At 60.9% G+C, this 20,112-nt stretch overlaps 3 protein-coding genes across 3 annotated transcripts in view; 1 reads left to right on the forward strand and 2 right to left on the reverse strand.

Moving 5' to 3' along the window:
* Positions 1–4,910, forward strand: part of SETD2 (SET domain containing 2, histone lysine methyltransferase) — a 51,519-nt gene extending 46,609 nt beyond the window's left edge. The window contains exons 19-21 of the mRNA XM_053988741.1: positions 1,086–1,166; positions 1,445–1,546; positions 4,224–4,910. Of these exons, the coding sequence (XP_053844716.1) occupies positions 1,086–1,166; positions 1,445–1,546; positions 4,224–4,385 (345 nt within the window). The 3' untranslated portion in view covers positions 4,386–4,910. The remainder of the gene's footprint in view (positions 1–1,085; positions 1,167–1,444; positions 1,547–4,223) is intronic.
* An 805-nt stretch (positions 4,911–5,715) lies between these two features.
* On the reverse strand, positions 5,716–13,625 carry LOC128813594 (skin secretory protein xP2-like). Its single transcript, XM_053988856.1, has 7 exons — positions 13,467–13,625; positions 12,267–13,154; positions 11,025–11,088; positions 10,881–10,940; positions 8,805–8,937; positions 7,204–7,334; positions 5,716–6,044 (listed from the first exon to the last, which is right to left on the reverse strand). Exons 1-7 carry the CDS (start codon positions 13,623–13,625, stop codon positions 5,887–5,889), a joined length of 1,593 nt encoding a protein of 530 aa, XP_053844831.1. The 3' UTR covers positions 5,716–5,886.
* On the reverse strand, positions 13,426–19,889 carry LOC128817253 (D-threo-3-hydroxyaspartate dehydratase-like). Its single transcript, XM_053995645.1, has 8 exons — positions 19,818–19,889; positions 18,669–18,818; positions 17,056–17,336; positions 15,538–15,724; positions 14,281–14,402; positions 13,997–14,186; positions 13,816–13,921; positions 13,426–13,744 (listed from the first exon to the last, which is right to left on the reverse strand). Exons 1-8 carry the CDS (start codon positions 19,847–19,849, stop codon positions 13,655–13,657), a joined length of 1,158 nt encoding a protein of 385 aa, XP_053851620.1. The 5' UTR covers positions 19,850–19,889; the 3' UTR covers positions 13,426–13,654.
* Positions 19,890–20,112: the final 223 nt, after the last annotated feature.

Consider the following 20,112-nt stretch of genomic DNA (forward strand, 5'->3'; position numbering starts at 1 on the left):
CTTTATCTTGACTGTAGCTAAAGATAATCCATGTGAATGCTTGTGGGGGGCCCCAGCCCTCCCAGGGAATTTCTGAAGGAAAATCCACCACCACAGAACTTATTCCCACTATGGACCTGCCTGACTTCCCCAGGCTCCACTCCTTCTCTTTTTCCAGCTTTTTTCCCAAAGAAAACAAGAGCAAGGAGTGGTCCCTGTGCCTCCCAGCCCAGGAGTGTGCTGGGAATTGTGCCAGGATTGGGCTGGGAAAAGTGTTGGGACTGAGCTGGGGAGTGCCAGGAGCAAGGCTGGGAAATGCTGGGACTGGGCTGGGGATTGTGCTGGGATCAGGCTGGGAATTGTGCCTGGATTGGGGCGAGGAGCGTGCTGGCATCGGGCTGGGGAGCTCACTGGGATGGGGCTGGGAAATGCCTGCTTTGGGGTGTGGAGCGTGCCGGGACTGGGCTGGGAAGCTCACCAGGAATGAGCTGGGAAGTGAGCCTGGATGGGGCTGGGAAGTTCACCACCTGAAAGTTCAGCAGGATTGAACTGGGGAATGCACCAGGGCTGAGTGGGGAGGTTTGCTGGGATAAGGCTGGGAAGAGCGCCGGGAGAGGGCAGGGAAGTTCATGGGACCAGGCTGGGAAGTCCCTGGTTTGGGGTGGGAGCGGGCTGGCATTTGTCTGGGAATTGTACCTGGATCAGACTGGGCAAGGTGCCGGCCTTGGGCTGGGAACGGTGTTGGGAATGGGCTGAGGAGAGCACTGGAACGGGCCTGGAAGCTCCTTGGAATTGGGCTGAGAAGCTCATTGGGATCAGGATGGGAGATCTGGATTGGACTGGGGGGCGTGCTGGTGTTGGGCTGGGAACGTCCCTGGGAATGGGCTGGGAATGTCCCTGGGAATGGGCTGGGAATATCACTGGGAATGGGCTGGGAATGTCCCTGGGAATGCGGTGGGAATGTCCCTGGGAATGGGCTGGGAATATCCCTGGGAATGTCCCTGGGAATGGGCTGGAAGCTGTGCTGCCCACCCGGCTGTGGGACAGGAGCGCTGTCCCCAAGGCGGAACCAGGGAAGCGTTGCCATCCCTGCGTTCCCTCTCCAGTCTTCCAAGAAGCCCAAGACGGCGGAAGCCGACACGTCCAGCGAGCTGGCCAAGAAGAGCAAGGAGGTGTTCAGGAAAGAGGTGAGGGATCCCAGCCCGGGAATGGGATGGGATTGGGGTGGGATGGGGTGGGATTGATGGGATGGGATGGGATGGGATGGGATGGGATGGGGTGGGATGGGATGGGGTGGGATGGGGTGGGATGGGATGGGACGGGACGGGATGGGATGGGATGGGGTGGGATGGGGTGGGGTGGGATGGGACGGGACGGGATGGGATGGGATGGGATGGGACGGGATGGGACAGGATGGGATGGGGTGGTGGCAGCAGGGAGCCGCAGCCAGCGCTGTGTCCCGCAGATGTCCCAGTTCATCGTGCAGTGCCTGAATCCCTACCGGAAGCCCGACTGCAAGGTGGGCCGGATCACCACCACCGAGGACTTCAAACACCTGGCACGCAAGGTGGGAATGTGGGAATGTGGGGGGACACGGAGGGTACAGGGACATGGGAACATGGGGACACGGGGATGGGGGAACACGGCATGTACAGGGACACACGGATGCGGGAATGTGGGGACGTGGAGGGTACAGGGACATGGGATACAAGGACATGGGAACACGGAGTGTGGGAACATGGTGACATGGACACAGGGACACAGGGATGTGTGGACACACTGGACATGGGGACAGAGGATGTGGAGACATGGAGGGTACAGGGACATGGGGATGTGGGACATGGGAGCACGGATACAGGGACATGGGGACACAGGAATGTGGGGACATAGGGACAGTGGGATGTGGGACATGGGAGCATAGGGACATGGGGACATGGATACAGGGACATGGGGACACAGGAATGTGGGGACATAGGGACACAGGGATGTGGGACATGGATACAGGGACATGGGGACACAGGAATGTGGGGACATAGGGACACAGGGATGTGGGACATGGGAGCATAGGGACATGGGACATAGGGACATGGGGACATGGATACAGGGACATGGGGACACAGGAATGTGGGGACATAGGGACAGTGGGATGTGGGACATGGGAGCATAGGGACATGGGGACATGGATACAGGGACACGGAATGTGGGACTTGGGGACATGGAGAGTGCAGGTTCACTGGAATGTGGGAAGTGGGGAGTTGGGTGTTACAGGGACATGGGGACACAGGGACACGGCGATGGGGACATGGGGACACGGAGGATAGAGGGATGTGGGGACACAGGAGTTGGGAACATGAGGGGTATGGGAACTTGGGAATACAGGGATGAGGGGGGTGTGGGACATGGGAACATGGAGGATAAAGGGACATGGGGACACGGTGCAGGAGCATAGGGACACAGGGACATGGGAAGTACAGGACACAGGGATTTTGGGAACACAGGGATATGGGGATGCTGGACATGGGAACACGATGCAGGAGCATAGGGACACAGGGACATGGGAAGTACAGGACACAGGGATTTTGGGAACACAGGGATATGGTGGCTATAGGGACACAGGGATGTGGGACATGAGGACGTGGGAGGTACAGGGACAATGGGGTATGGGGACATGGGGACCAAGGGATGGCCCCAGGAAATGGGATTGTGATTCCAACTGCCTGCAGCTCCTTGGAGGATGAGGGAAGGGAAGGAGAAATGGTGGGGGGATACTGGGAGAAGAGTAGGAAATATTTAGGGAATATTTGGGGAATAGTTGGGGAATAACAGGAAAGGTTTGGGCAATAATACGACAGCAGGTCAGGGAATATTTGGGGAATAACAGGGAATATTTGGGCAATAATAGTGAATAACTGGGGAATAATGGGTAAATAATATGGAAGAGTAATAGGAAATATTTAGGGAATATTTGGGGAATAATAGAAAATATTTAGGGAATATCTGGGCAATAACAGGAGAATAATTTAGGGAATATTTGGGAAAAATAGGAAGTATTTGGGGAATAATTGCAAATATTGGCACAACAAAACCAAATATTTAGGGAATATATGGGAAATAATAGCAAATTGAGCATTAGGAATTAATTTGGGGAATATTTGGGAAGTAATAGAAAAATAATTAAGGGAGTAATAGAAAATATTTGGGGAAGAACAGGAAATATTTGGGGAGTAATAGGAAAATAGCTTGGGAATGTTTGGAAAAGAACAGCAGATATTGGGAGAACAATAGTAAATATTTATGGAATATTTGAGGAATATTTGGGTGATAATATGACAACAGCTCAGGGAATATTTGGGGAATAATAGAAAAATAGCTTGGGGAATGTTTGGAAAATATAGCAGATATTTGGGGAACACTACCAAATATTTCAGGAATATTTAGGGAATATTTGAGGAATATTTGGGAAATATTTGGGGAACATTTGGGGAATAATATGACAACAGCTAGGGCAGTACCTGGAAATAAGAGGGAATATTTGTGGAATAATAAGAAGATTGCTTGGGAATGTTTGGAAAAGAACAGCAGATACTGAGGGAACAACACCAAATATTTGGGGAATATTTGAGGAATATTTGGGGAACATTTGGGGAATAATATGACAATAGCTTGGGCAGTATCTGGAAATAAGAGGAAATATTTGTGGAATAATAAGAAAATAGCTTGGGAATGTTTGGAAAATAACAGCAGATACTGAGGGACCAACACCAAATATTTGGGGAACATTTGAGGAATATTTGGGAATGTTTGGGGAATAATATGAAAATAGGTTGGGAATGTTTGGAAAATAACAGCAGATACTGAGGGAACAACACCAAAGATTTGGGGAACATTTGAGGAATATTTGGGAAATATTTGGGGAACATTTGGGGAATAATATGACAACAGCTAGGGCAGTATCTGGAAATAAGAGGGAATATTTGTGGAATAACAAGAAAATAGCTTTGGGAATGTTTGGAAAATAACAGCAGATACTGAGGGACCAACACCAAAGATTTCAGGAATAATTCAGGAATATTTGGGGAATAATATGACAGTGGCTCAGGGAATATTTGGGAATAAGAGGAAGTATTTGGGAAGCAGGAGCACAGTAGCCTGGGGGGTGCCCAGGCCTGGGCTTGGTGGGAATTCCGGGAGTGGCCGTGGCATTCCCGTGGCATTCCCGTGGCATTCCCGTGGCATTCCCACAGCTGACCCACGGAGTGATGAACAAGGAGCTCAAGTACTGCAAGAACCCCGAGGACCTGGAGTGCAACGAGAACGTCAAACACAAAACCAAGGAGTACATCAAGAAGTACATGCAGAAATTCGGGATCCTCTACAAGCCCAAAGAGGACACGGAGCTGGAATAGCCCCTGGAATAACCCCCGGCCCTCGGGAGCCCCGATTCCCACTGGGATTCGCCCTCCCGAGCCACCAACCTGTGAATTTATTATTAATTATTAATTATTATTATTATTATTATTATTATTATGACGATGGATTTTTGGTTTTTTAAGGAAAACAAACTTGGTTCCCATCGCTGAGGAGGATGAGCCGGGCTTTCCCAAGCCTGCTTTTGCTGATCCAGGCTTTCCCAAGCCCGGCTCTCCCGGCGCTGCTCCCAAGCTCTGTATTATATTTTAACGTATATGTGAATATATTGATAATAATTTGCTTTTTTTTCCCCGTTGCTTTCAGCCCCAAACGTGCCGATCCCACGGGAACGTTTGGCAGGAGACTTCGGGGGTTATTCCCAGATTTTTTTTTTGTTTTTGTTTTTTTTTTTTTTGGTTGTTTCCTTGGTTTTTCCTTTTGGTTCTGCGAGGTTTCCTCCGTCTCCCTGTAAATACTGCGGATTTCTGGCCATGTTGATAAGATTGATTTTACTGCTTCGAGCATTTTACTTTATCCAATTTTTACGGAACTTTTTATGTAAAAAAAAAAAAAAAAAAAAAAAAAAAAAAAAAAAAGAGCAAAAAAAGAGAAAAAAATAAAAAATCAAAAGAAAAAAAAAAAAAAAAAACAACAAAAAAACCCCACCACCCAAAATCGATGCTGGGCAGGGCCACAAGGGGGACCTGGCTTGGGATGTCCCCTCTCCCTTGGGGACCTCCTGTCACTCTCAGCATTCCCGGGAATCTGGACCCCCTGGGAAGGGAAGTTTGGGGAGCCTTTTGGGGTTAAAAATGGCTTTTTCTGTCCCCAGTGCCACCTGCCTTGGGGTCTTTAGGGTGTCCCCTCCTCCTCCTCCTGGGGCCACCCACGCCTGGGGTCGGTGTGGGATGGGTGTGGGACATCCTGGGACACATCCCGGTGACACACGTGGGGACACGTGGATGCCCAAGGACACAAATCCCAGGGACACACGGACACCCGAGGGGACTCACGGACAGCTGGGGACACTTGGGACACCCGAGGGGGCACATTCCAGGGACAAACGGACACCTGAAGGGACACCTGAAGGGACACATCCCATGGACACCGGGGACAGCCAAGGGAACACGTGCTGGGGACAAACGGACACCGGAAGGGACACCTGGGAATACTTGGCCACCTGGAGGGACACATCCCTGGGACACATGGACACCTGGGGACAAGCAGGCAGCTGGTGACACCCGGAACACCTGAGGGGACACACCCCGGGAACACGCACGGACACACAGACACCCGAGGACACAAACCCTGGTGGCACCCAGTGACACCTTTAATGCCCCCAGCCGGCGCCAGCCACCAAAGGTCCCCGTCCCACCCCCCCCAGAATCCCTAAAAAAGTACAAAACCCACGTAAAAAAAAACTCCCCAGGAATCCATCGGGAAGCCGGAGCCCCGCCGGGGGCAGCCACCGGCGCGGCCCCGGTGTCCCCGGGGGTGTCACACGGCGGAGGTGACGTCCCCCGGTGCCACCGCGGGGCCACCGGGGCCGCGCCGGTCGCTGCCGGGCGCTCCCAGCTCCAGGAGCCGCTCCAGCTCCCCCGGCTCCTCCGGGCGCCGCGGGGACACCGCGAGCAGGGCGGGACCCTCGGGGGGCGCTGCGGGGAGAGACGGGGTCAGCACCCCGCGATTCCAGCCGGGACAGGCGGGCCGAGGGTGCGGGCGCCTCCCGAGCCCCCCCGGGAGGTGTAAGGGGACCCCCGACCCCATCCAGGCGCTCCCTAATCCCATTTAAGGGCTTCCCAACCCCTTTGGGTGCTCTCCCCGACCCCTTCTGGGTGCTCGGTGATCCCATCGCATCCCATCGCATCCCATCCCATCCCACCCCATCCCATCCCATCCCATCCCATCCCATCCCATCCCATCCCATCCCATCCCATCCCATCCCATCCCATCCCAATCCCATCCCGTCCCCTCCCACCCACCCCAAAATTCTCAGGTGCCCCCAAACCCTGACCCTCCCCAGGGTCCCCAAACCCGCGGATGTCCCCCCCAGTCCCCCCAGATCTGGCTGTCCCCAAATCCCCCCGGGGCCGGGTGTCCCCAACCCCCCCCAGATCTGGGTGTCCCCAAAGCCCGAGATCCCCCCATATCTGGCTGTCCCCAACCCCCCGGGGCCGGCTGTCCCCACCCCGCGGATGTCCCCCCCCCCCCCAGTCCCCTCAGATCTGTGTGTCCCCAAATCCCAAATCCCCCCAGATCTGCGTGTCCCCAAACCCTCTCATATGTGGCTGTCCCCAGACCCCCGGGGCTGGCTGTCCCCAAATCCCCCCAGGACCGGCTGTCTCCAAACTCCCCCAGATCTGTGTGTCCCCAAATCCCCCAGGGCCGGGTGTCCCCAAATCCCCCCGGGGCCGGGTGTCCCCAGACCCCCCCGGATCTGTGTGTCCCCAAACCCGCCGGAGCCTGGTGTCCCCACCCCGCGTTTGTCCCCCCCAATCTCCCCAGATCTGTGTGTCCCCAAACCCTCTCATATGTGGCTGTCCCCAATCCCCCGGGGCCGGCTGTCCCCAAACACCCCCAGAACTGGGTGTCCCCAAATCCCCCCGGGGCCGGCTGTCCCCAAACCCCCCCAGGGCCGAGTGTCCCCAAATCCCCCAGATGTGTGTGTCCCCAGACCCCCTCATATCTGGCTGTCCCCAACCCCCGGGGCCGGCTGTCCCCAACCCCCGAGACCGGCTGTCCCCAACCCCCGGGGTCGGCTGTCCCCAACCCCCGGGACCGGCTGTCGCCACGCCGCGGGCCCGGGGCGCTCACGGGGCTGAGGCGGCTCCGGTCCGGCGCTGTCCGCGCTGCCGCCGCCGCCGCCGCCGTCCCCCCGCGGCTTCTCCGCGTCCGCCGCGTCCCGCGCCTTGTCCAGCTGCCGCTTCCTCCGGCAGGTGTGCCAGCTGCGGGGACACCGCGGGTCACCGGGGGACACCGGGGGGACACCGCGGGACACCGGGGGGACACAGGGGGGACACCGCGGGACACCGGCGGGACACCGGGGGACACCGGAGGACACCGCGGGACACGGGGGGGACACCGCGGGACACCGGGGGGACACCGCGGGACACCGGGGGGACACCGGGGGACACCGGGGGGACACCGCGGGACACCGGGGGACACCGGGGGGACACCGGGGGGACACCGAGGGACACCGGGGGGACACCGGGGGGACACCGGGGGGACACCACGGGACACCGGGGGGACACAGGGGGGACACAGGGGGGACACCGGGGGGACACCGGGGGGACACCGAGGGACACCGGGGGGACACAGGGGGTCACCGGGGGGACACCACGGGACACCGGGGGGACACGGGGGGACACCGGGGGACACCGGGGGGACACCGCGGGGACACCGGGGGGACACCGCAGGACACCGCGGGGACACCGGGGGGACACAGGGGGGACACGGGGGGGACACCGGGGGACACCGGGGGGACACCGCGGGACACCGGGGGGACACCGGGGGACACCGGGGGACACCGGGGGGACACCGCGGGGACACCGGGGGACACCGGGGGGACACAGGGGGGACACCGCGGGACACCGGGGGACACCGCGGGACACGGGGGGACACGGGGGGACACCGGGGGACACCGGGGGGACACCGGGGGGACACCGAGGGACACCGGGGGGACACCGCGGGACACCGGGGGGGACACCGGGGGCACCGGGGGGACACAGGGGGGACACCGGGGGACACCGGGGGACACCGGGGGACACCGGGGGGACACAGGGGGGACACCGAGGGACACCGGGGGACACCGGGGGACACCGCGGGACACGGGGGGACACCGCGAGTCACCGGGGGGACACAGGGGGGACACCGGGGGACACCGGGGGGACACAGGGGGACACCGGGGGACACCGCGGGACACGGGGGGACACGGGGGGGACACCGGGGGGACACGGGGGGACACGGGGGGACACGGGGGGGACACCGGGGGGACACCGGGGGGACACCGCGGGACACCGGGGGACAGCGGGGGGACACCGCGGGACACCGGGGGGGACACCGGGGGGACACCGGGGGGACACCGGGGGACACCGGGGGACACCGGGGGGACACCGCGGGACACCGGGGGGGACACCGGGGGGACACCGGGGGGACACCGGGGGGACACCGGGGAACACCGGGGGGACACCGCGGGACATTGCGGGACACCGGGGGGACACGGGGGGACACCGGGGGGACACGGGGGGACACCGGGGGACACCGGGGGGACACAGGGGGGACACAGGGGGGATACCGGGGGACACCGGGGGACACCGCGGGACATTGCGGGACACCGGGGGGCACCGCGGGACACCGCGGGACACCGGGGGACACCGGGGGACACCGGGGGGACACCGAGCCCCCCCCCCACTCACCACTTGAAGGCCACGTAGGCGACGAGCCCCACGACGAGCCCGGCCAGGAGGGCGCAGTACAGGGGGATGATGTCCCCGGGGGGCTCGGGGGGCGCCCCCGGGGTCCCCTCAGGGAGCGGCGCCGCGGCCCCGCCTGCGGGAGCCCCGGGGAAAGGGGGAAGGGAACGAGGACATTGCCGGCCGTGCCTCAGTTTCCCCTCTGGAGAGGGGGCCCCCCCCCGCCCCACCCCGGGTTTGGGGACAGCTCCCTGAGGGACACGGCGGGAAACTGAGGCACAGTGAGGGGGAGCGAGGGACGAAAGGGGAAACTGAGGCACAGTGAGGGGGATAAGGCGAAAAGGGGAAACTGAGGCACAGTGAGGGGGATAAGGCGAAAAGGGGGAACTGAGGCACAGTGAGGGGGAATGAGGGGAGCAAAGGGGAAACTGAGGCACGAAAAGGGGGAATGAGGGACAAAAGGGGAAACTGAGGCACGAGGGGGAATGGGATAAAATGTGGGGAGCTGAGGCACAAGAGAATGGGGTAAAATGGGGGAAACTGAGGCAGAAAAAGAGGGAATGAGGTTAAAAAAGGGAAACCGAGGCACAAAAAAAAGAGGGAAGGAGGTAAAAAAAGGGAAACTGAGGCACGACATGAGCAAACTAAAGTAGGACATGGGGATATTGAGGGGCAACTGGGGAAACTGAGGCAGGACGAGAGGAAATTAGGGAACTATGTGGGGAAACTGAGGCACGATGTAAGGAAAATGAAGCAGGATGGGAAACTGAGACACAAAAAGGGGAAACTGAGGCAGGGCAAGAGGAAACTGAGGCACAAAGGGAGGAAATTTTGGACAGTGTGGGGAAACTGAGGCACAGTGTGAGGAAAACGAAGCAGGACGGGAAACTGAGACACGAAAGGGGACAGTGAGCCAAACAAGGGGAAACTGAGGCACGGTGTGAGGAAATTAAGGAATGACATGAGGAAAGAGAACTACCACCAGGGGAAACTGAGGCAGGAAAAGGGGAAATTACAAGCAACATGGGGAAACTGAGGCAAGCTGGGAAACTGAGGTACAATGACAGAAAACTGAGGCGTAATATAGGGAAATTAAGGAACCACGAGGGGAAACTGAGGCACAAAAAGGGGAAATTAAGGAACCACAAGGGGAAACTGAGGAACAAAAGGGAAACTGAGGCATGAAAAGGGGAAACTGAACAGCAACGTGGGGAAACTGAGGCACCACAAGCGAAACTGAGACACGAGAGGGAAACCGAGGCACAAAAGGGGGAAACTGAGGTGCAACGTGGGGAAACTGAGGCACAACAAGGGAAAATTAAGGCAATAACATGGGGACATTAAGGAACGACATGGGGAAACCGAGGCACGGAAGGGAAACTGAGGCACGAAAGGGGAAATTAAGGAGCGACATGGGGAAACCGAGGCACGGAAGGGAAACTGAGGCACAAAAGGGGAAATTAAGGAGCGACATGGGGAAACCGAGGCACGCAAGGGAAACTGAGGCACGAAAGGGGAAATTAAGGAGCGACATGGGGAAACCGAGGCACGGAAGGGAAACTGAGGCACAAAAGGGGAAATTAAGGAGCGACATGGGGAAACCGAGGCACGGAAGGGAAACTGAGGCACAAAAGGGGAAATTAAGGAGCGACATGGGGAAACCGAGGCACGGAAGGGAAACTGAGGCACGAAAGGGGAAATTAAGGAGCGACATGGGGAAACCGAGGCACGGAAGGGAAACTGAGGCACAAAAGGGGAAATTAAGGAGCGACATGGGGAAACCGAGGCACGGAAGGGAAACTGAGGCACAAAAGGGGAAATTAAGGAGCGACATGGGGAAACCGAGGCACGCAAGGGAAACTGAGGCACGAAAGGGGAAATTAAGGAGCGACATGGGGAAACCGAGGCACACAAGGGAAACTGAGGCACAAAAGGGGAAATTAAGGAGCGACATGGGGAAACCGAGGCACGCAAGGGAAACTGAGGCACAAAAGGGGAAATTAAGGAGCGACATGGGGAAACTGAGGCACACAAGGGGACCCGCGGCCCAGCCCCCCTCGGCGCCCCGGTGCCACTCACGGCTGCAGGGCGGGCAGGGCGGGCACGGCTCCTCCGGCTCCTCCTCCGCGGGGCTCGGCGCTGCGGGTTTTGGGGGCGTTTTGGGGTTTCTGGGGTGGTTTTTTTGGGGCGTTTCTGGGTTCGGGGTGGTTTTGGGGTACTCACTGCGGTCGCAGGGCTCGGGGACACCGCGGGGACACGGGGGGCACCCCCCGCCCCGCCCCGGCACCTGCGGGCACAGCGGGTCCTGCCTCAGTTTCCCCGTCAATCCGCGAATTCCCACTGGGACCCCCCCAAAGCACGGAAAAGGGGGTTCGGGGGGGGGGGGGGGATTGGGGAGCGGTAAAAACAAAAAAATGAGAAATAAAAGCGGGGAATGGAAGGGAAAGGGCGGAAGGGAAAGGAAATAAATAGTAAATAAAAAGGAGATAAAAGGCATCGAAATGGAAAGGGAATGGAAAGAAATTGCGCGAAATGAAAGGAAGAGGAAGGAAGGGAAAAGCTGAACGGAATGAAAATGGAAGGAAGGGAAAGAACGGGAAAGAAAGGAAAAGGAAGGGAAAGAATAAAGGAAAAGGAAGGAAAATGAAGGAAAGGAAGGAAAAGAAAGGAAAAGAAGGGAAAAGAAGAAAGGAAAGGAAAGGAAAGGAAAGGAAAGGAAAGGAAAGGAAAGGAAAGGAAAGGAAAGGAAAGGAAAGGAAAGGAAAGGAAAGGAAAGGAAAGGAAAGGAAAGGAAAGGAAAGGAAAGGAAAGGAAAGGAAAGGAAAGGAAAGGAAAGGAAAGGAAAGGAAAGGAAAGGAAAGGAAAGGAAAGGAAAGGAAAGGAAAGGAAAAGGAAAGGAAAGGAAAGGAAAGAAAGGAAAAGAAAGGAAAAGGAAGGAAAAGAAAGGAAAAGAATAAAGGAAAAGGAAGGAAAAGGAAGGAAAAGGAAGGAAAATAAAATAGGATAAGATGAAATAAAACAGGGGTAATTAAACAGAATTAAAAAGGAAAATAAAAAAAATAAAAGGGGAAAATAAAGTGAGATTCAAAAGAGGAGAATGAAGTAAAAGAGGAAAACAAAAATTAAAAGGAAAAAAAAAAAAGAAAAAGGACGATAAAAATAAAAATGAAAGAAGGAAAATAAAAAGACAATAAAGCAGGAGAATAAAAGAAAATAAAGAGAGAAAAAAAAAAAAAAAAAAAAAGGAGGAAAATGGAGTAAAAGGAAAGGAAAGGAACTGAACCGAAATGACCCAAATTTAACGGAACCAAACCCCCAAAAAACCCCAAAAGAACCCCAAAACCCCCAAAAAACCCCAAAAAAACAAAAAAAAACCCCAAAAAGCCACGGAGCGAAGTGACCCGGAGCGCCCCGGGGGCAGCGGGAGACCCGGCCCGTCCCGTCCCGGTCCCGTCCCGCCCGCACCGGGCTCAGCAGCAGCAGCAGCAGCGGCACCGGGAGCGGCCGCATCGCCGGCACCGGCCCGGGACCCGCTCCGGGCCGGGCCGAACCGAGCCCGAGCGGCGCCGAACTGCTCCGAGCGGCTTCGGTCCCGTCCGGCTCCGCTCGGCCTCGCTTCGGCGCCGCTCCGTCCCCCGCTCTGCCTCGTTCGCCTTCGCTCGGTCCCGGTTCGGCTCCGCTCCTCTCCGCTGGGTTCCGGTTCGGCCCCGTTCGGCTCTGCTCGGTCCCGGTTCGGCACCGTTCGGCCCCGCTGGGTCCCGGTTCGGCCCCGCTCAGCCCCGGTTCGGCTCCCTTCGGCCCCGCTCGGTCCCGGTTCGGCCCCGTTCGGCCCCGGTTCGGCTCCCTTCGGCCCCGCTCAGCCCGGTTCGGCCCCGCTCGGCCCCGGTTCGGCTCCCTTCGGCCCCGCTCGGCCCCGGTTCGGCTCCCTTCGGCCCCGCTGGGTCCCGGTTCGGCCCCGCTGGGTCGCGGTTCGGCCCCGCTCGGCCCCGGTTCGGCTCCCTTCGGCCCCGCTCGGCTCCTCTCGGCCGCTCCGTCGCGCCTGGGCCGGGCCGGGCTGGGCGTGGCTCCCCCGGGCAGGGCCGGGCGGGGCGCGCTGCCATTGGCTGCGCGCGGCCTGGGGGGCGTGGCCAGGCCTGGAGCCCTGCCCCTCGCAGGCCCGGGGGTCGCGGGTTCGAATCCCGCCCGTCGCGACGCGTCCAACTCGGACCGGACCGCTCCGAGCTGGGATCGAGGACACCGAGGGGACGGTGTCACCCCCCCCTCCCTCCGCCTCCCTCGGCTCTTCCCCGGGGAAATAAATGCCTGGGAAGCGGGAGAAGCAGCTTTATTGAGCCCCGGGGTGGGCGCAGCATCCTGGAGTGGGTGGAGGGACTTGGAGGGGGTGCAGAGTGGGAATGGGTGCAGGGTGTGGGAATGGGTGCAGGAGTGGGTGCAGAGTGTGGGAATGGGTGCAGGGTGTAGGAATGGGTGCAGGAGTGGGTGCAGGGTGTGGGAATGGGTGCAAGGTGGGAATGGGTGCAGGGCGTGGGATTGAGTGCAGGAGTGGGTGCAGGGTGTGGGAATGGGTGCAAGGTGGGAGTGGGTGCAGGGTGTGGGAGCGGGTGCAGGGTGTGGGAATGGGTGCAAGGTGGGAGTGGGTGCAGGGTGCAGGAGCGGGTGCAGGACCTGGCAGAGGGTGCGGGGCTCTGGTGTGGGTGCGGGGACCCCAGCGTGGGTGCACAGAGTGACTCGGGGCGGCTGCAGGGTCTCGCTGTGGGCGCAGAGCCTCGGCCCAGGGCGGGTGCCGGGAGCCCGGCTGGGTGCAGGGTCTGGCTGCGGGTGCATCCCCCCGCGGGCTCCCCTCTCTCTCCTCCCTACCAGCCGCGCACGGGGCGCCAGAGCTCCACCACCTTGCCGGCAGCGTGCACGAAGTACACGGGGTGCATGGCGGCCGTGGCACAGGCCTGCGACAGAGGGGACAACGAGCTGTGACGCGGGGCTGGCACGCGAGGCGACACGCGGGGCCGGCACTCACGTGGAACGGGATGAGCGCCAAGGTGCTTCCCAGCGGGAATTGCCCGAAATCCAGCTGCCCGCCCACGGCCTCCACCTGCCCGTGCTCCTGGGTCAGCCCCACCAGCCTGCGGGGACAACGGGGGCACAGGTGTCACCTGTCCCGTCCCCCTCGCGGCCCCCCCCATCCCCGCGGGTGTCACCTGAGCTGGGGGTGGCCCTCGATGGCGGCACAGCCCGGGGGTCCCTGGTCGCGGCCGTGCAGGCTCAGGGCGGCCCAGCCGCAGTCCACGAGCAGCTGCCCGCGGTGGGGGTAGTGGCCGATGACCCTGGTGAGGACGCGGATCGCCACCTCCTCGGGCCGGCACGAGCCCAGCTGGGTCTGCTGCAGGTCTGCGGGGGGGGACAAGGGCTCAGCCTGGCCGTGTCCCACCCTCGCGGAGGGCGGGGGTCTCCCTCCCGGGCCGGGGGTGCCCGTCCCGCTCACCGTAGAAGAGGTAATTGCCCGGGTGCACCTCGGTGAGCTGCGACATCTCCGGCACCGGGTGGCTGCAGGACGGGGTGGAGCCGATGGTGGCCTGGGGACACGGGATCCCCGCCTGCCGCAGCCTGGGGACACGCAGGGGGGTGGGGGCACCCTCTGGGTGGTCGAGGTGGGGGACGTCACCCCCGGGTGGCCAGAGGTGGGTCTGTCACCCCCGGGCACCGCCGGGAACAAGAGCGGAGGCGGCTCCTGCACCAGATGTGCCAGGGAGGCCCCCAGACGCTCTAGGGAGCCATCCAGATGTGGAAGAGCCTCCCCCCGAGCGCGCCGGGGAGAACTCAGGATGTGCTGGGGAGGCATCCAGATGTGCCCCGGTGCCAGCCAGATGTGCCCGAGAGCCCCCTCAAAGACCCAGGGCCCTCCAGATCCCCCCAGATGTGGCAGAGCACCCTCCAGATGTGCCCAAGCATCTCCAGATGTGCCAGAGATCCACCTATATGAGCTGGACGCCCCCCCCCCCAGATGTTTTGAAGCACTCCCAGATGTGCTGGAGACCCCTCCAGGTGGTTCTGGGAGCCCCCAGGTGTGCTGGAGACCCCCCCCAGGATGTGTGAGGGCGCTGCCAGATGTTCCTGGGAGGCCCCAGTGGTGCCAGAGATCATCCAGATGTGCCCGGGATCCCCTCAGCTGTGCCGGGCCGCTCCCAGATGTGCCAGAAATGCCCCCCAGATGTGCCTGGGGCCCCTCCCAGATATTTCTGGACCCCCAGATGTGCTCGGAACCAGCCCCAGATGTGCCTGGGAGCCCCCCCCCCCCCCTCCCATATTTTGGGGAGGGGGTGGGATCTGGGGTTTCCCCACCACAACCTGGTGCCACCGCGGGCTGGGCCGGGCCGGTGACCCCCGGGATGTGTCCCCAGGTGGGCACATCCCTGTCCCTGGCGGGGCTGGGGGGGGGAGGTTCCAGCTCCTTTTCCCAGCAGGAGCCATCCGGCCCGCAATTCCCTGCAGGATGCGGACCCCCGCCGGGATGAAAGGGCGCCGGGGAGGAGGGAGGGGACAATGCCCCAGGTCACAGCCACATCAAAGGCCAGCGGCGCCGCCACCACCCCCCGGTGCCCCCCGGGTGGGGAGGGCTTTGAGGGCCCCTTTATGGGGGTGATTCGCATTTACAGCCGCGCTTGGGGCAGGGGGGGGCAGCGGCCGCCTTGACCCTTCCTGTCCCCAAATCCCCGCACGCCCGCTCACCCCGGCCACTCACGCGGTGACGAATTCCAGCACGGCGGCCGTGGTGTCCCTGGCGATGGCCTGGATGGCCGGGATGTCGCGACAGCCGTAGGTGTTCCCGCAGTGGGCGTAGACCCCCACCAGCGTCACCAGCTCCGGGGAGCCCTGGGCGATGGCCCGAGCCAGAGCCAGCGCCCCGGGATCCGCGGGACGAATCCCGGCTGGGGAGGCGACACGAGCGTGGCAGGGGGCTGGGGGGGATGGGTGAGGGGACACCGGGACATCGCCCCCACGGAGCATCCCGGCGGCGGGAATGTTGGGAACGGGGCTGGGGAGGGGAGGCGGGGGGGTTTGAAAGGGCCACGGTGGGGCTTTGGGGCAGCTTCTGCCGCGTTTTCCAGGCGTGGCTGGGGAAAAATGGCTTTGGAGGGGCTGAGACGCTCCATCGTGGTTGGGAAGGAGGATTTGGGGGCTTGGGGGGACCCCTCCTTATGGAGCATCCTTAAATAACAATTTTGGGGGGGTTTAGATGCTCCATCGTGGTTGGGAAGGAGGATTTGGGGACTTGGAGGGACGTGGGTATTCCTTCCCTATGGACCATCCTTAAATAAAGATTTTGGGGGGGTTTAGATGCTCCATCATGGTTGGGAAGGAGGATTTGGGGACTTGGAAGGACATGGGGATCCCTCCCTAGGGACCATCCTTAAATAACGATTTTGGGGGTGTTTAGATGCTCCATCATGGTTGGGAAGGAGGATCTGGGGACTTGGAGGGATGTGGGCATTCCTTCCCATGGAGCATCCTTAAATAACGATTTTGGGGGGGTTAGATGCTCCATCATGGTTTTGATGGAGGATCTGGGAGCTTGGAGGGACATGGGGATCTCTCCTTATGGACATCCTTAAATAACAATTTTGAGGGGGGGTTTAGATGCTCCATCATGGTTTTGATGGAGGATTTGGGGACTTGGAAGGACATGGGGATCCCTCCCTATGGACCATCCTTAAATAACGATTTTGGGGGGGTTTAGATGCTGCATTGTGGTTGGGAAGGAGGATTTGGGGACTTGGAGGGACGTTGGCATTCCTTTCCATGGAGCATCCTTAAATAAAGATTTTGGGGGTGTTTAGATGCTCCATCATGGTTTTGATGGAGGATTTGGGAGCCTGGGGGGACATGGGGATCCCTCCTTATGGAGCATTCTTAAATAACGATTTTGGGGGGGTTTAGATGCTCCATCGTGGTTGGGATGGAGGATCTGGGAGCCTGGGGGGACATGGGGATCCCTCTCTATGGACCATCCTTAAATAACGATTTGGGGGGGGTTTAGATGCTCCATCGTGGTTGGGATGGAGGATCTGGTGGCTTGGAGGGACACAGGACATCGTTCCCCGAGGAACACCCTTGATTAATGACTTTTAGGAGGCTTCAATGGCCCATCCTGGTTGAGATGCTGGATGCGGGGGCACTCAGAGCATCCCACCCCCCCCCTCGGCACGGCACACGCCGTCCCCCCCCTGCACCCCCGGCATGGGATCTGGGGCTCACCTACCCCGGCCATTCCCGCAGTCCAGCTTGAGCCAGACCAGCCAGCGCTTCCCGCCGGGAAGGGGGTTCTGGAGCAGCATCTCCAGCCCCTGGGGGCTGTCCAGGAGCACCTGGAACTCCTGCAGGCGCTGGGCCAGCGCCGAGCACTCGGCCAGGCGCCAGCGCGGCACCGGGAAGGCGTAGAGGATGTCATCGAAGCCCCCGGCCGCGAAGAAGCGCGCCTCGGCCAGCGTGGACACCACGATGCCCCGGCGGGAGCCGCCCGTGGCCAGCTCCGCCCCTTCCCTGGGAATCCGGGATGGACCGAGGAGGAGGAGGAGGAGGAGGAGGAGGAGGAGGAGGAGGATGAGGGAATGCCGGCGGTGCTGGGCGGGGCTCTCGGAAGGTGCTGGGGGGATGTTTGGGTGCGAAGGGAGAGTTGGGGGATACTGGGAGGGAGGATGGGGATGGTGAGAGGGAGGATGAGGAGGCACCCGGAGGGAGACTGGGGGAGAGGTTGGGTGGAAGGGAGAGGATGGGGGATACTGGGGAGGATGGGGAGGGGATACTGGGGAGGATGGGGAGGGGATACTGGGGAGGATGGGGAGGGGATACTGGGGAGGATGGTGAGGGGATATGGGGGAGGATGGTGAGGGGATACTGGGGAGGATGGTGAGAGCATACTGGGGAGGATGGTGAGAGGATACTGGGGAGGATGGTGAGAGGATACTGGGGAGGATGGTGAGGGGATACTGGGGAGGATGGGGAGGGGATACTGGGGAGGATGGGGAGGGGATACTGGGGAGGATGGTGAGAGGATACTGGGGAGGATGGGGAGGGGATACTGGGGAGGATGGGGAGGGGATACTGGGGAGGATGGGGAGGGGATACTGGGGAGGATGGTGAGGGGATACGGGGGAGGATGGGGAGGGGATACTGGGGAGGATGGTGAGGGGATACGGGGGAAGATGGGGAGGGGATACTGGGGAGGATGGTGAGGGGATACGGGGGAAGATGGGGAGGGGATACGGGGGAGGATGGGGAGGGGATATGGGGGAGGATGGGGAAATACCTGTGGGGAAGGTGGGGCTGATGAGGGGGGTGCTGGGAGGGATCCTGGGAAGGTGCCCGAGGGAAGTTGAGGGGTGCCAAGGGGGGATACTGGGGGGAGGAAACTGTAGGAATAATGAAGGGATACTGAGGAGGGGGAAGCTGAGGAATGCTGGGAGGGATTCTGGGAAAATGCTGGGGGGATTCTGTGGGGAATACGGGGAGGGGTGATGGGGAGAGGCTGGGGGTGAAGCTGAAGAAAACTGGGGCAGGACTGGGAGATGCTGGGTGGCAAGGTGGGGTGTCCTGAGGGGAAGATGGGGGGGACACTGGGAGGGATACTGGGAGGGTGCTGGACAAACTGGGGGGATACTGGGGAGGAAGCTGATGGGGAGGGTGGGGGATACTGGCATGATGGGGAAGGATTTTGGGGTGAGGATGGGGAGATGCTGGGGAGGAAAACTGGGTGAAGAGGCTGAGGGGGAACTGAGGGGAACCCAGAGGGATGCAGGGAGGAGGCGGTCGGGGTGGGGGGGGGATTCAGGGGAGACAGCGGGCGGCTGCCGGCGATGCTGGGGGGGCACTCACAGGGTTTTGTGTGTTTTGACGTGGGGGCGCAGGCGCAGCCCCAGCGCCCGGCAGCGCTCCCGCATCCTCTCGGCGTTCCCGTGCAGCGTGGCCCGGTCCAGGATCAGCGCCGGGGTGGGCAACTGCTCCAGGGGGGCTCCCAGCCACGAGCTGGGGATGTGGGGAGGGGCGGGAGTGGGGGGAACCTGCTGTGGAACCCCCCACCCCCAACCTAAACCCACCCGCACCCTCAGAACCCCCCTGTGCCCTCCTTCCACCCGCCTAACACCACCCTACACCCGCAGGGGGGGGGGTGCTGGGGGTCCCCCCGCGGGTGGGGGCCGCGGGCACCCCCAGGGACCTGGCACTGGGGGGATTTTGGGTGGGGACGGTGCTGGGGCAGCGCCAGGGTGTCCCTTCCCCCTCGGGCACAATCCAGGGGTTTCCTGGAGTCAGGCGGATGCTGGGACTGGGATATGGGAGAGCGGGAAACTGAGGAGTGGGACATGTGGGACGCCTTGGAGAGGGATACTGGAAGCAGGGATACCTGGGACTGGGATCTATGGAACAGGGACACTTTTAACTGGGACATCTGGGACTGGGAAAGATGGGAATGGGAAAGATGGGACTGGGACACCTGGGACTGGGAAAGATGGGACTGGGTCGTCTGGGACTGGGAAAGATGGGACTGGGTCGTCTGGGATTGGGAAAGGTGGGACTGGAACACCTGGGACTGGGGAAGATGGGACTGGGACACCTGGGATTGGGAAAGATGGGGCTGGGACACCTGGGACTGGGAAAGATGGGACTGGGACACCTGGGATTGGGAAAGGTGGGACTGGGACACCTGGGATTGGGAAAGATGGGACTGGGACGTCTGGGACTGGGAAAGGTGGGACTGGGACACGTGGGATTGGGAAAGATGGGGCTGGGTCGTCTGGGATGGGGACACGGGGCAGAGGGACACCTGGGACTGAGACACGTGGGAAAAGGGACACTTGGAGGGGTGGGGGGATCCTTGGGACAGGATGCCCGGAGCTGGGTCTCGTGGGATGGAGCCACCTGAGCCAAAACCCGGGAGCAGGGACACCGAGAACGGCAACACCCTCCAGCAGCGTGACCTCGTGTCCCCGCCACCCCGCTGTCACCGGCCGCCGCCCGTGTCCCCACCTGTCCGTGCGTCCGTCCATGGCTCCGTCCATGGCTCCGGTGGCCCCGCGGGTGCCCTCTGCCCCGCGTGACGCCGTGGCACCGCCGCCAGAGCGGGGACAAGGGTCACTGCCAGCCGAGGGGCCTCGCCGGGGTGGCAGGGCCAGCGGAGGACGCGCTCGGGCGCCGCGGCCAGGACAGGCTGCCAGCTCCGGGGACAGCCGGATCCGGGAGGGACGCGGAGGGAACGCCGAGAGCCGGGAGCGGCGGCTGCCGAGCCCCCCCCGTGCTCTGACACGGGACAAAGGCCACGGGG

Source organism: Vidua macroura, chromosome 1 (assembly GCF_024509145.1).
Source record: "Vidua macroura isolate BioBank_ID:100142 chromosome 1, ASM2450914v1, whole genome shotgun sequence".
In the NCBI taxonomy this organism is placed as follows: domain Eukaryota; kingdom Metazoa; phylum Chordata; class Aves; order Passeriformes; family Viduidae; genus Vidua; species Vidua macroura.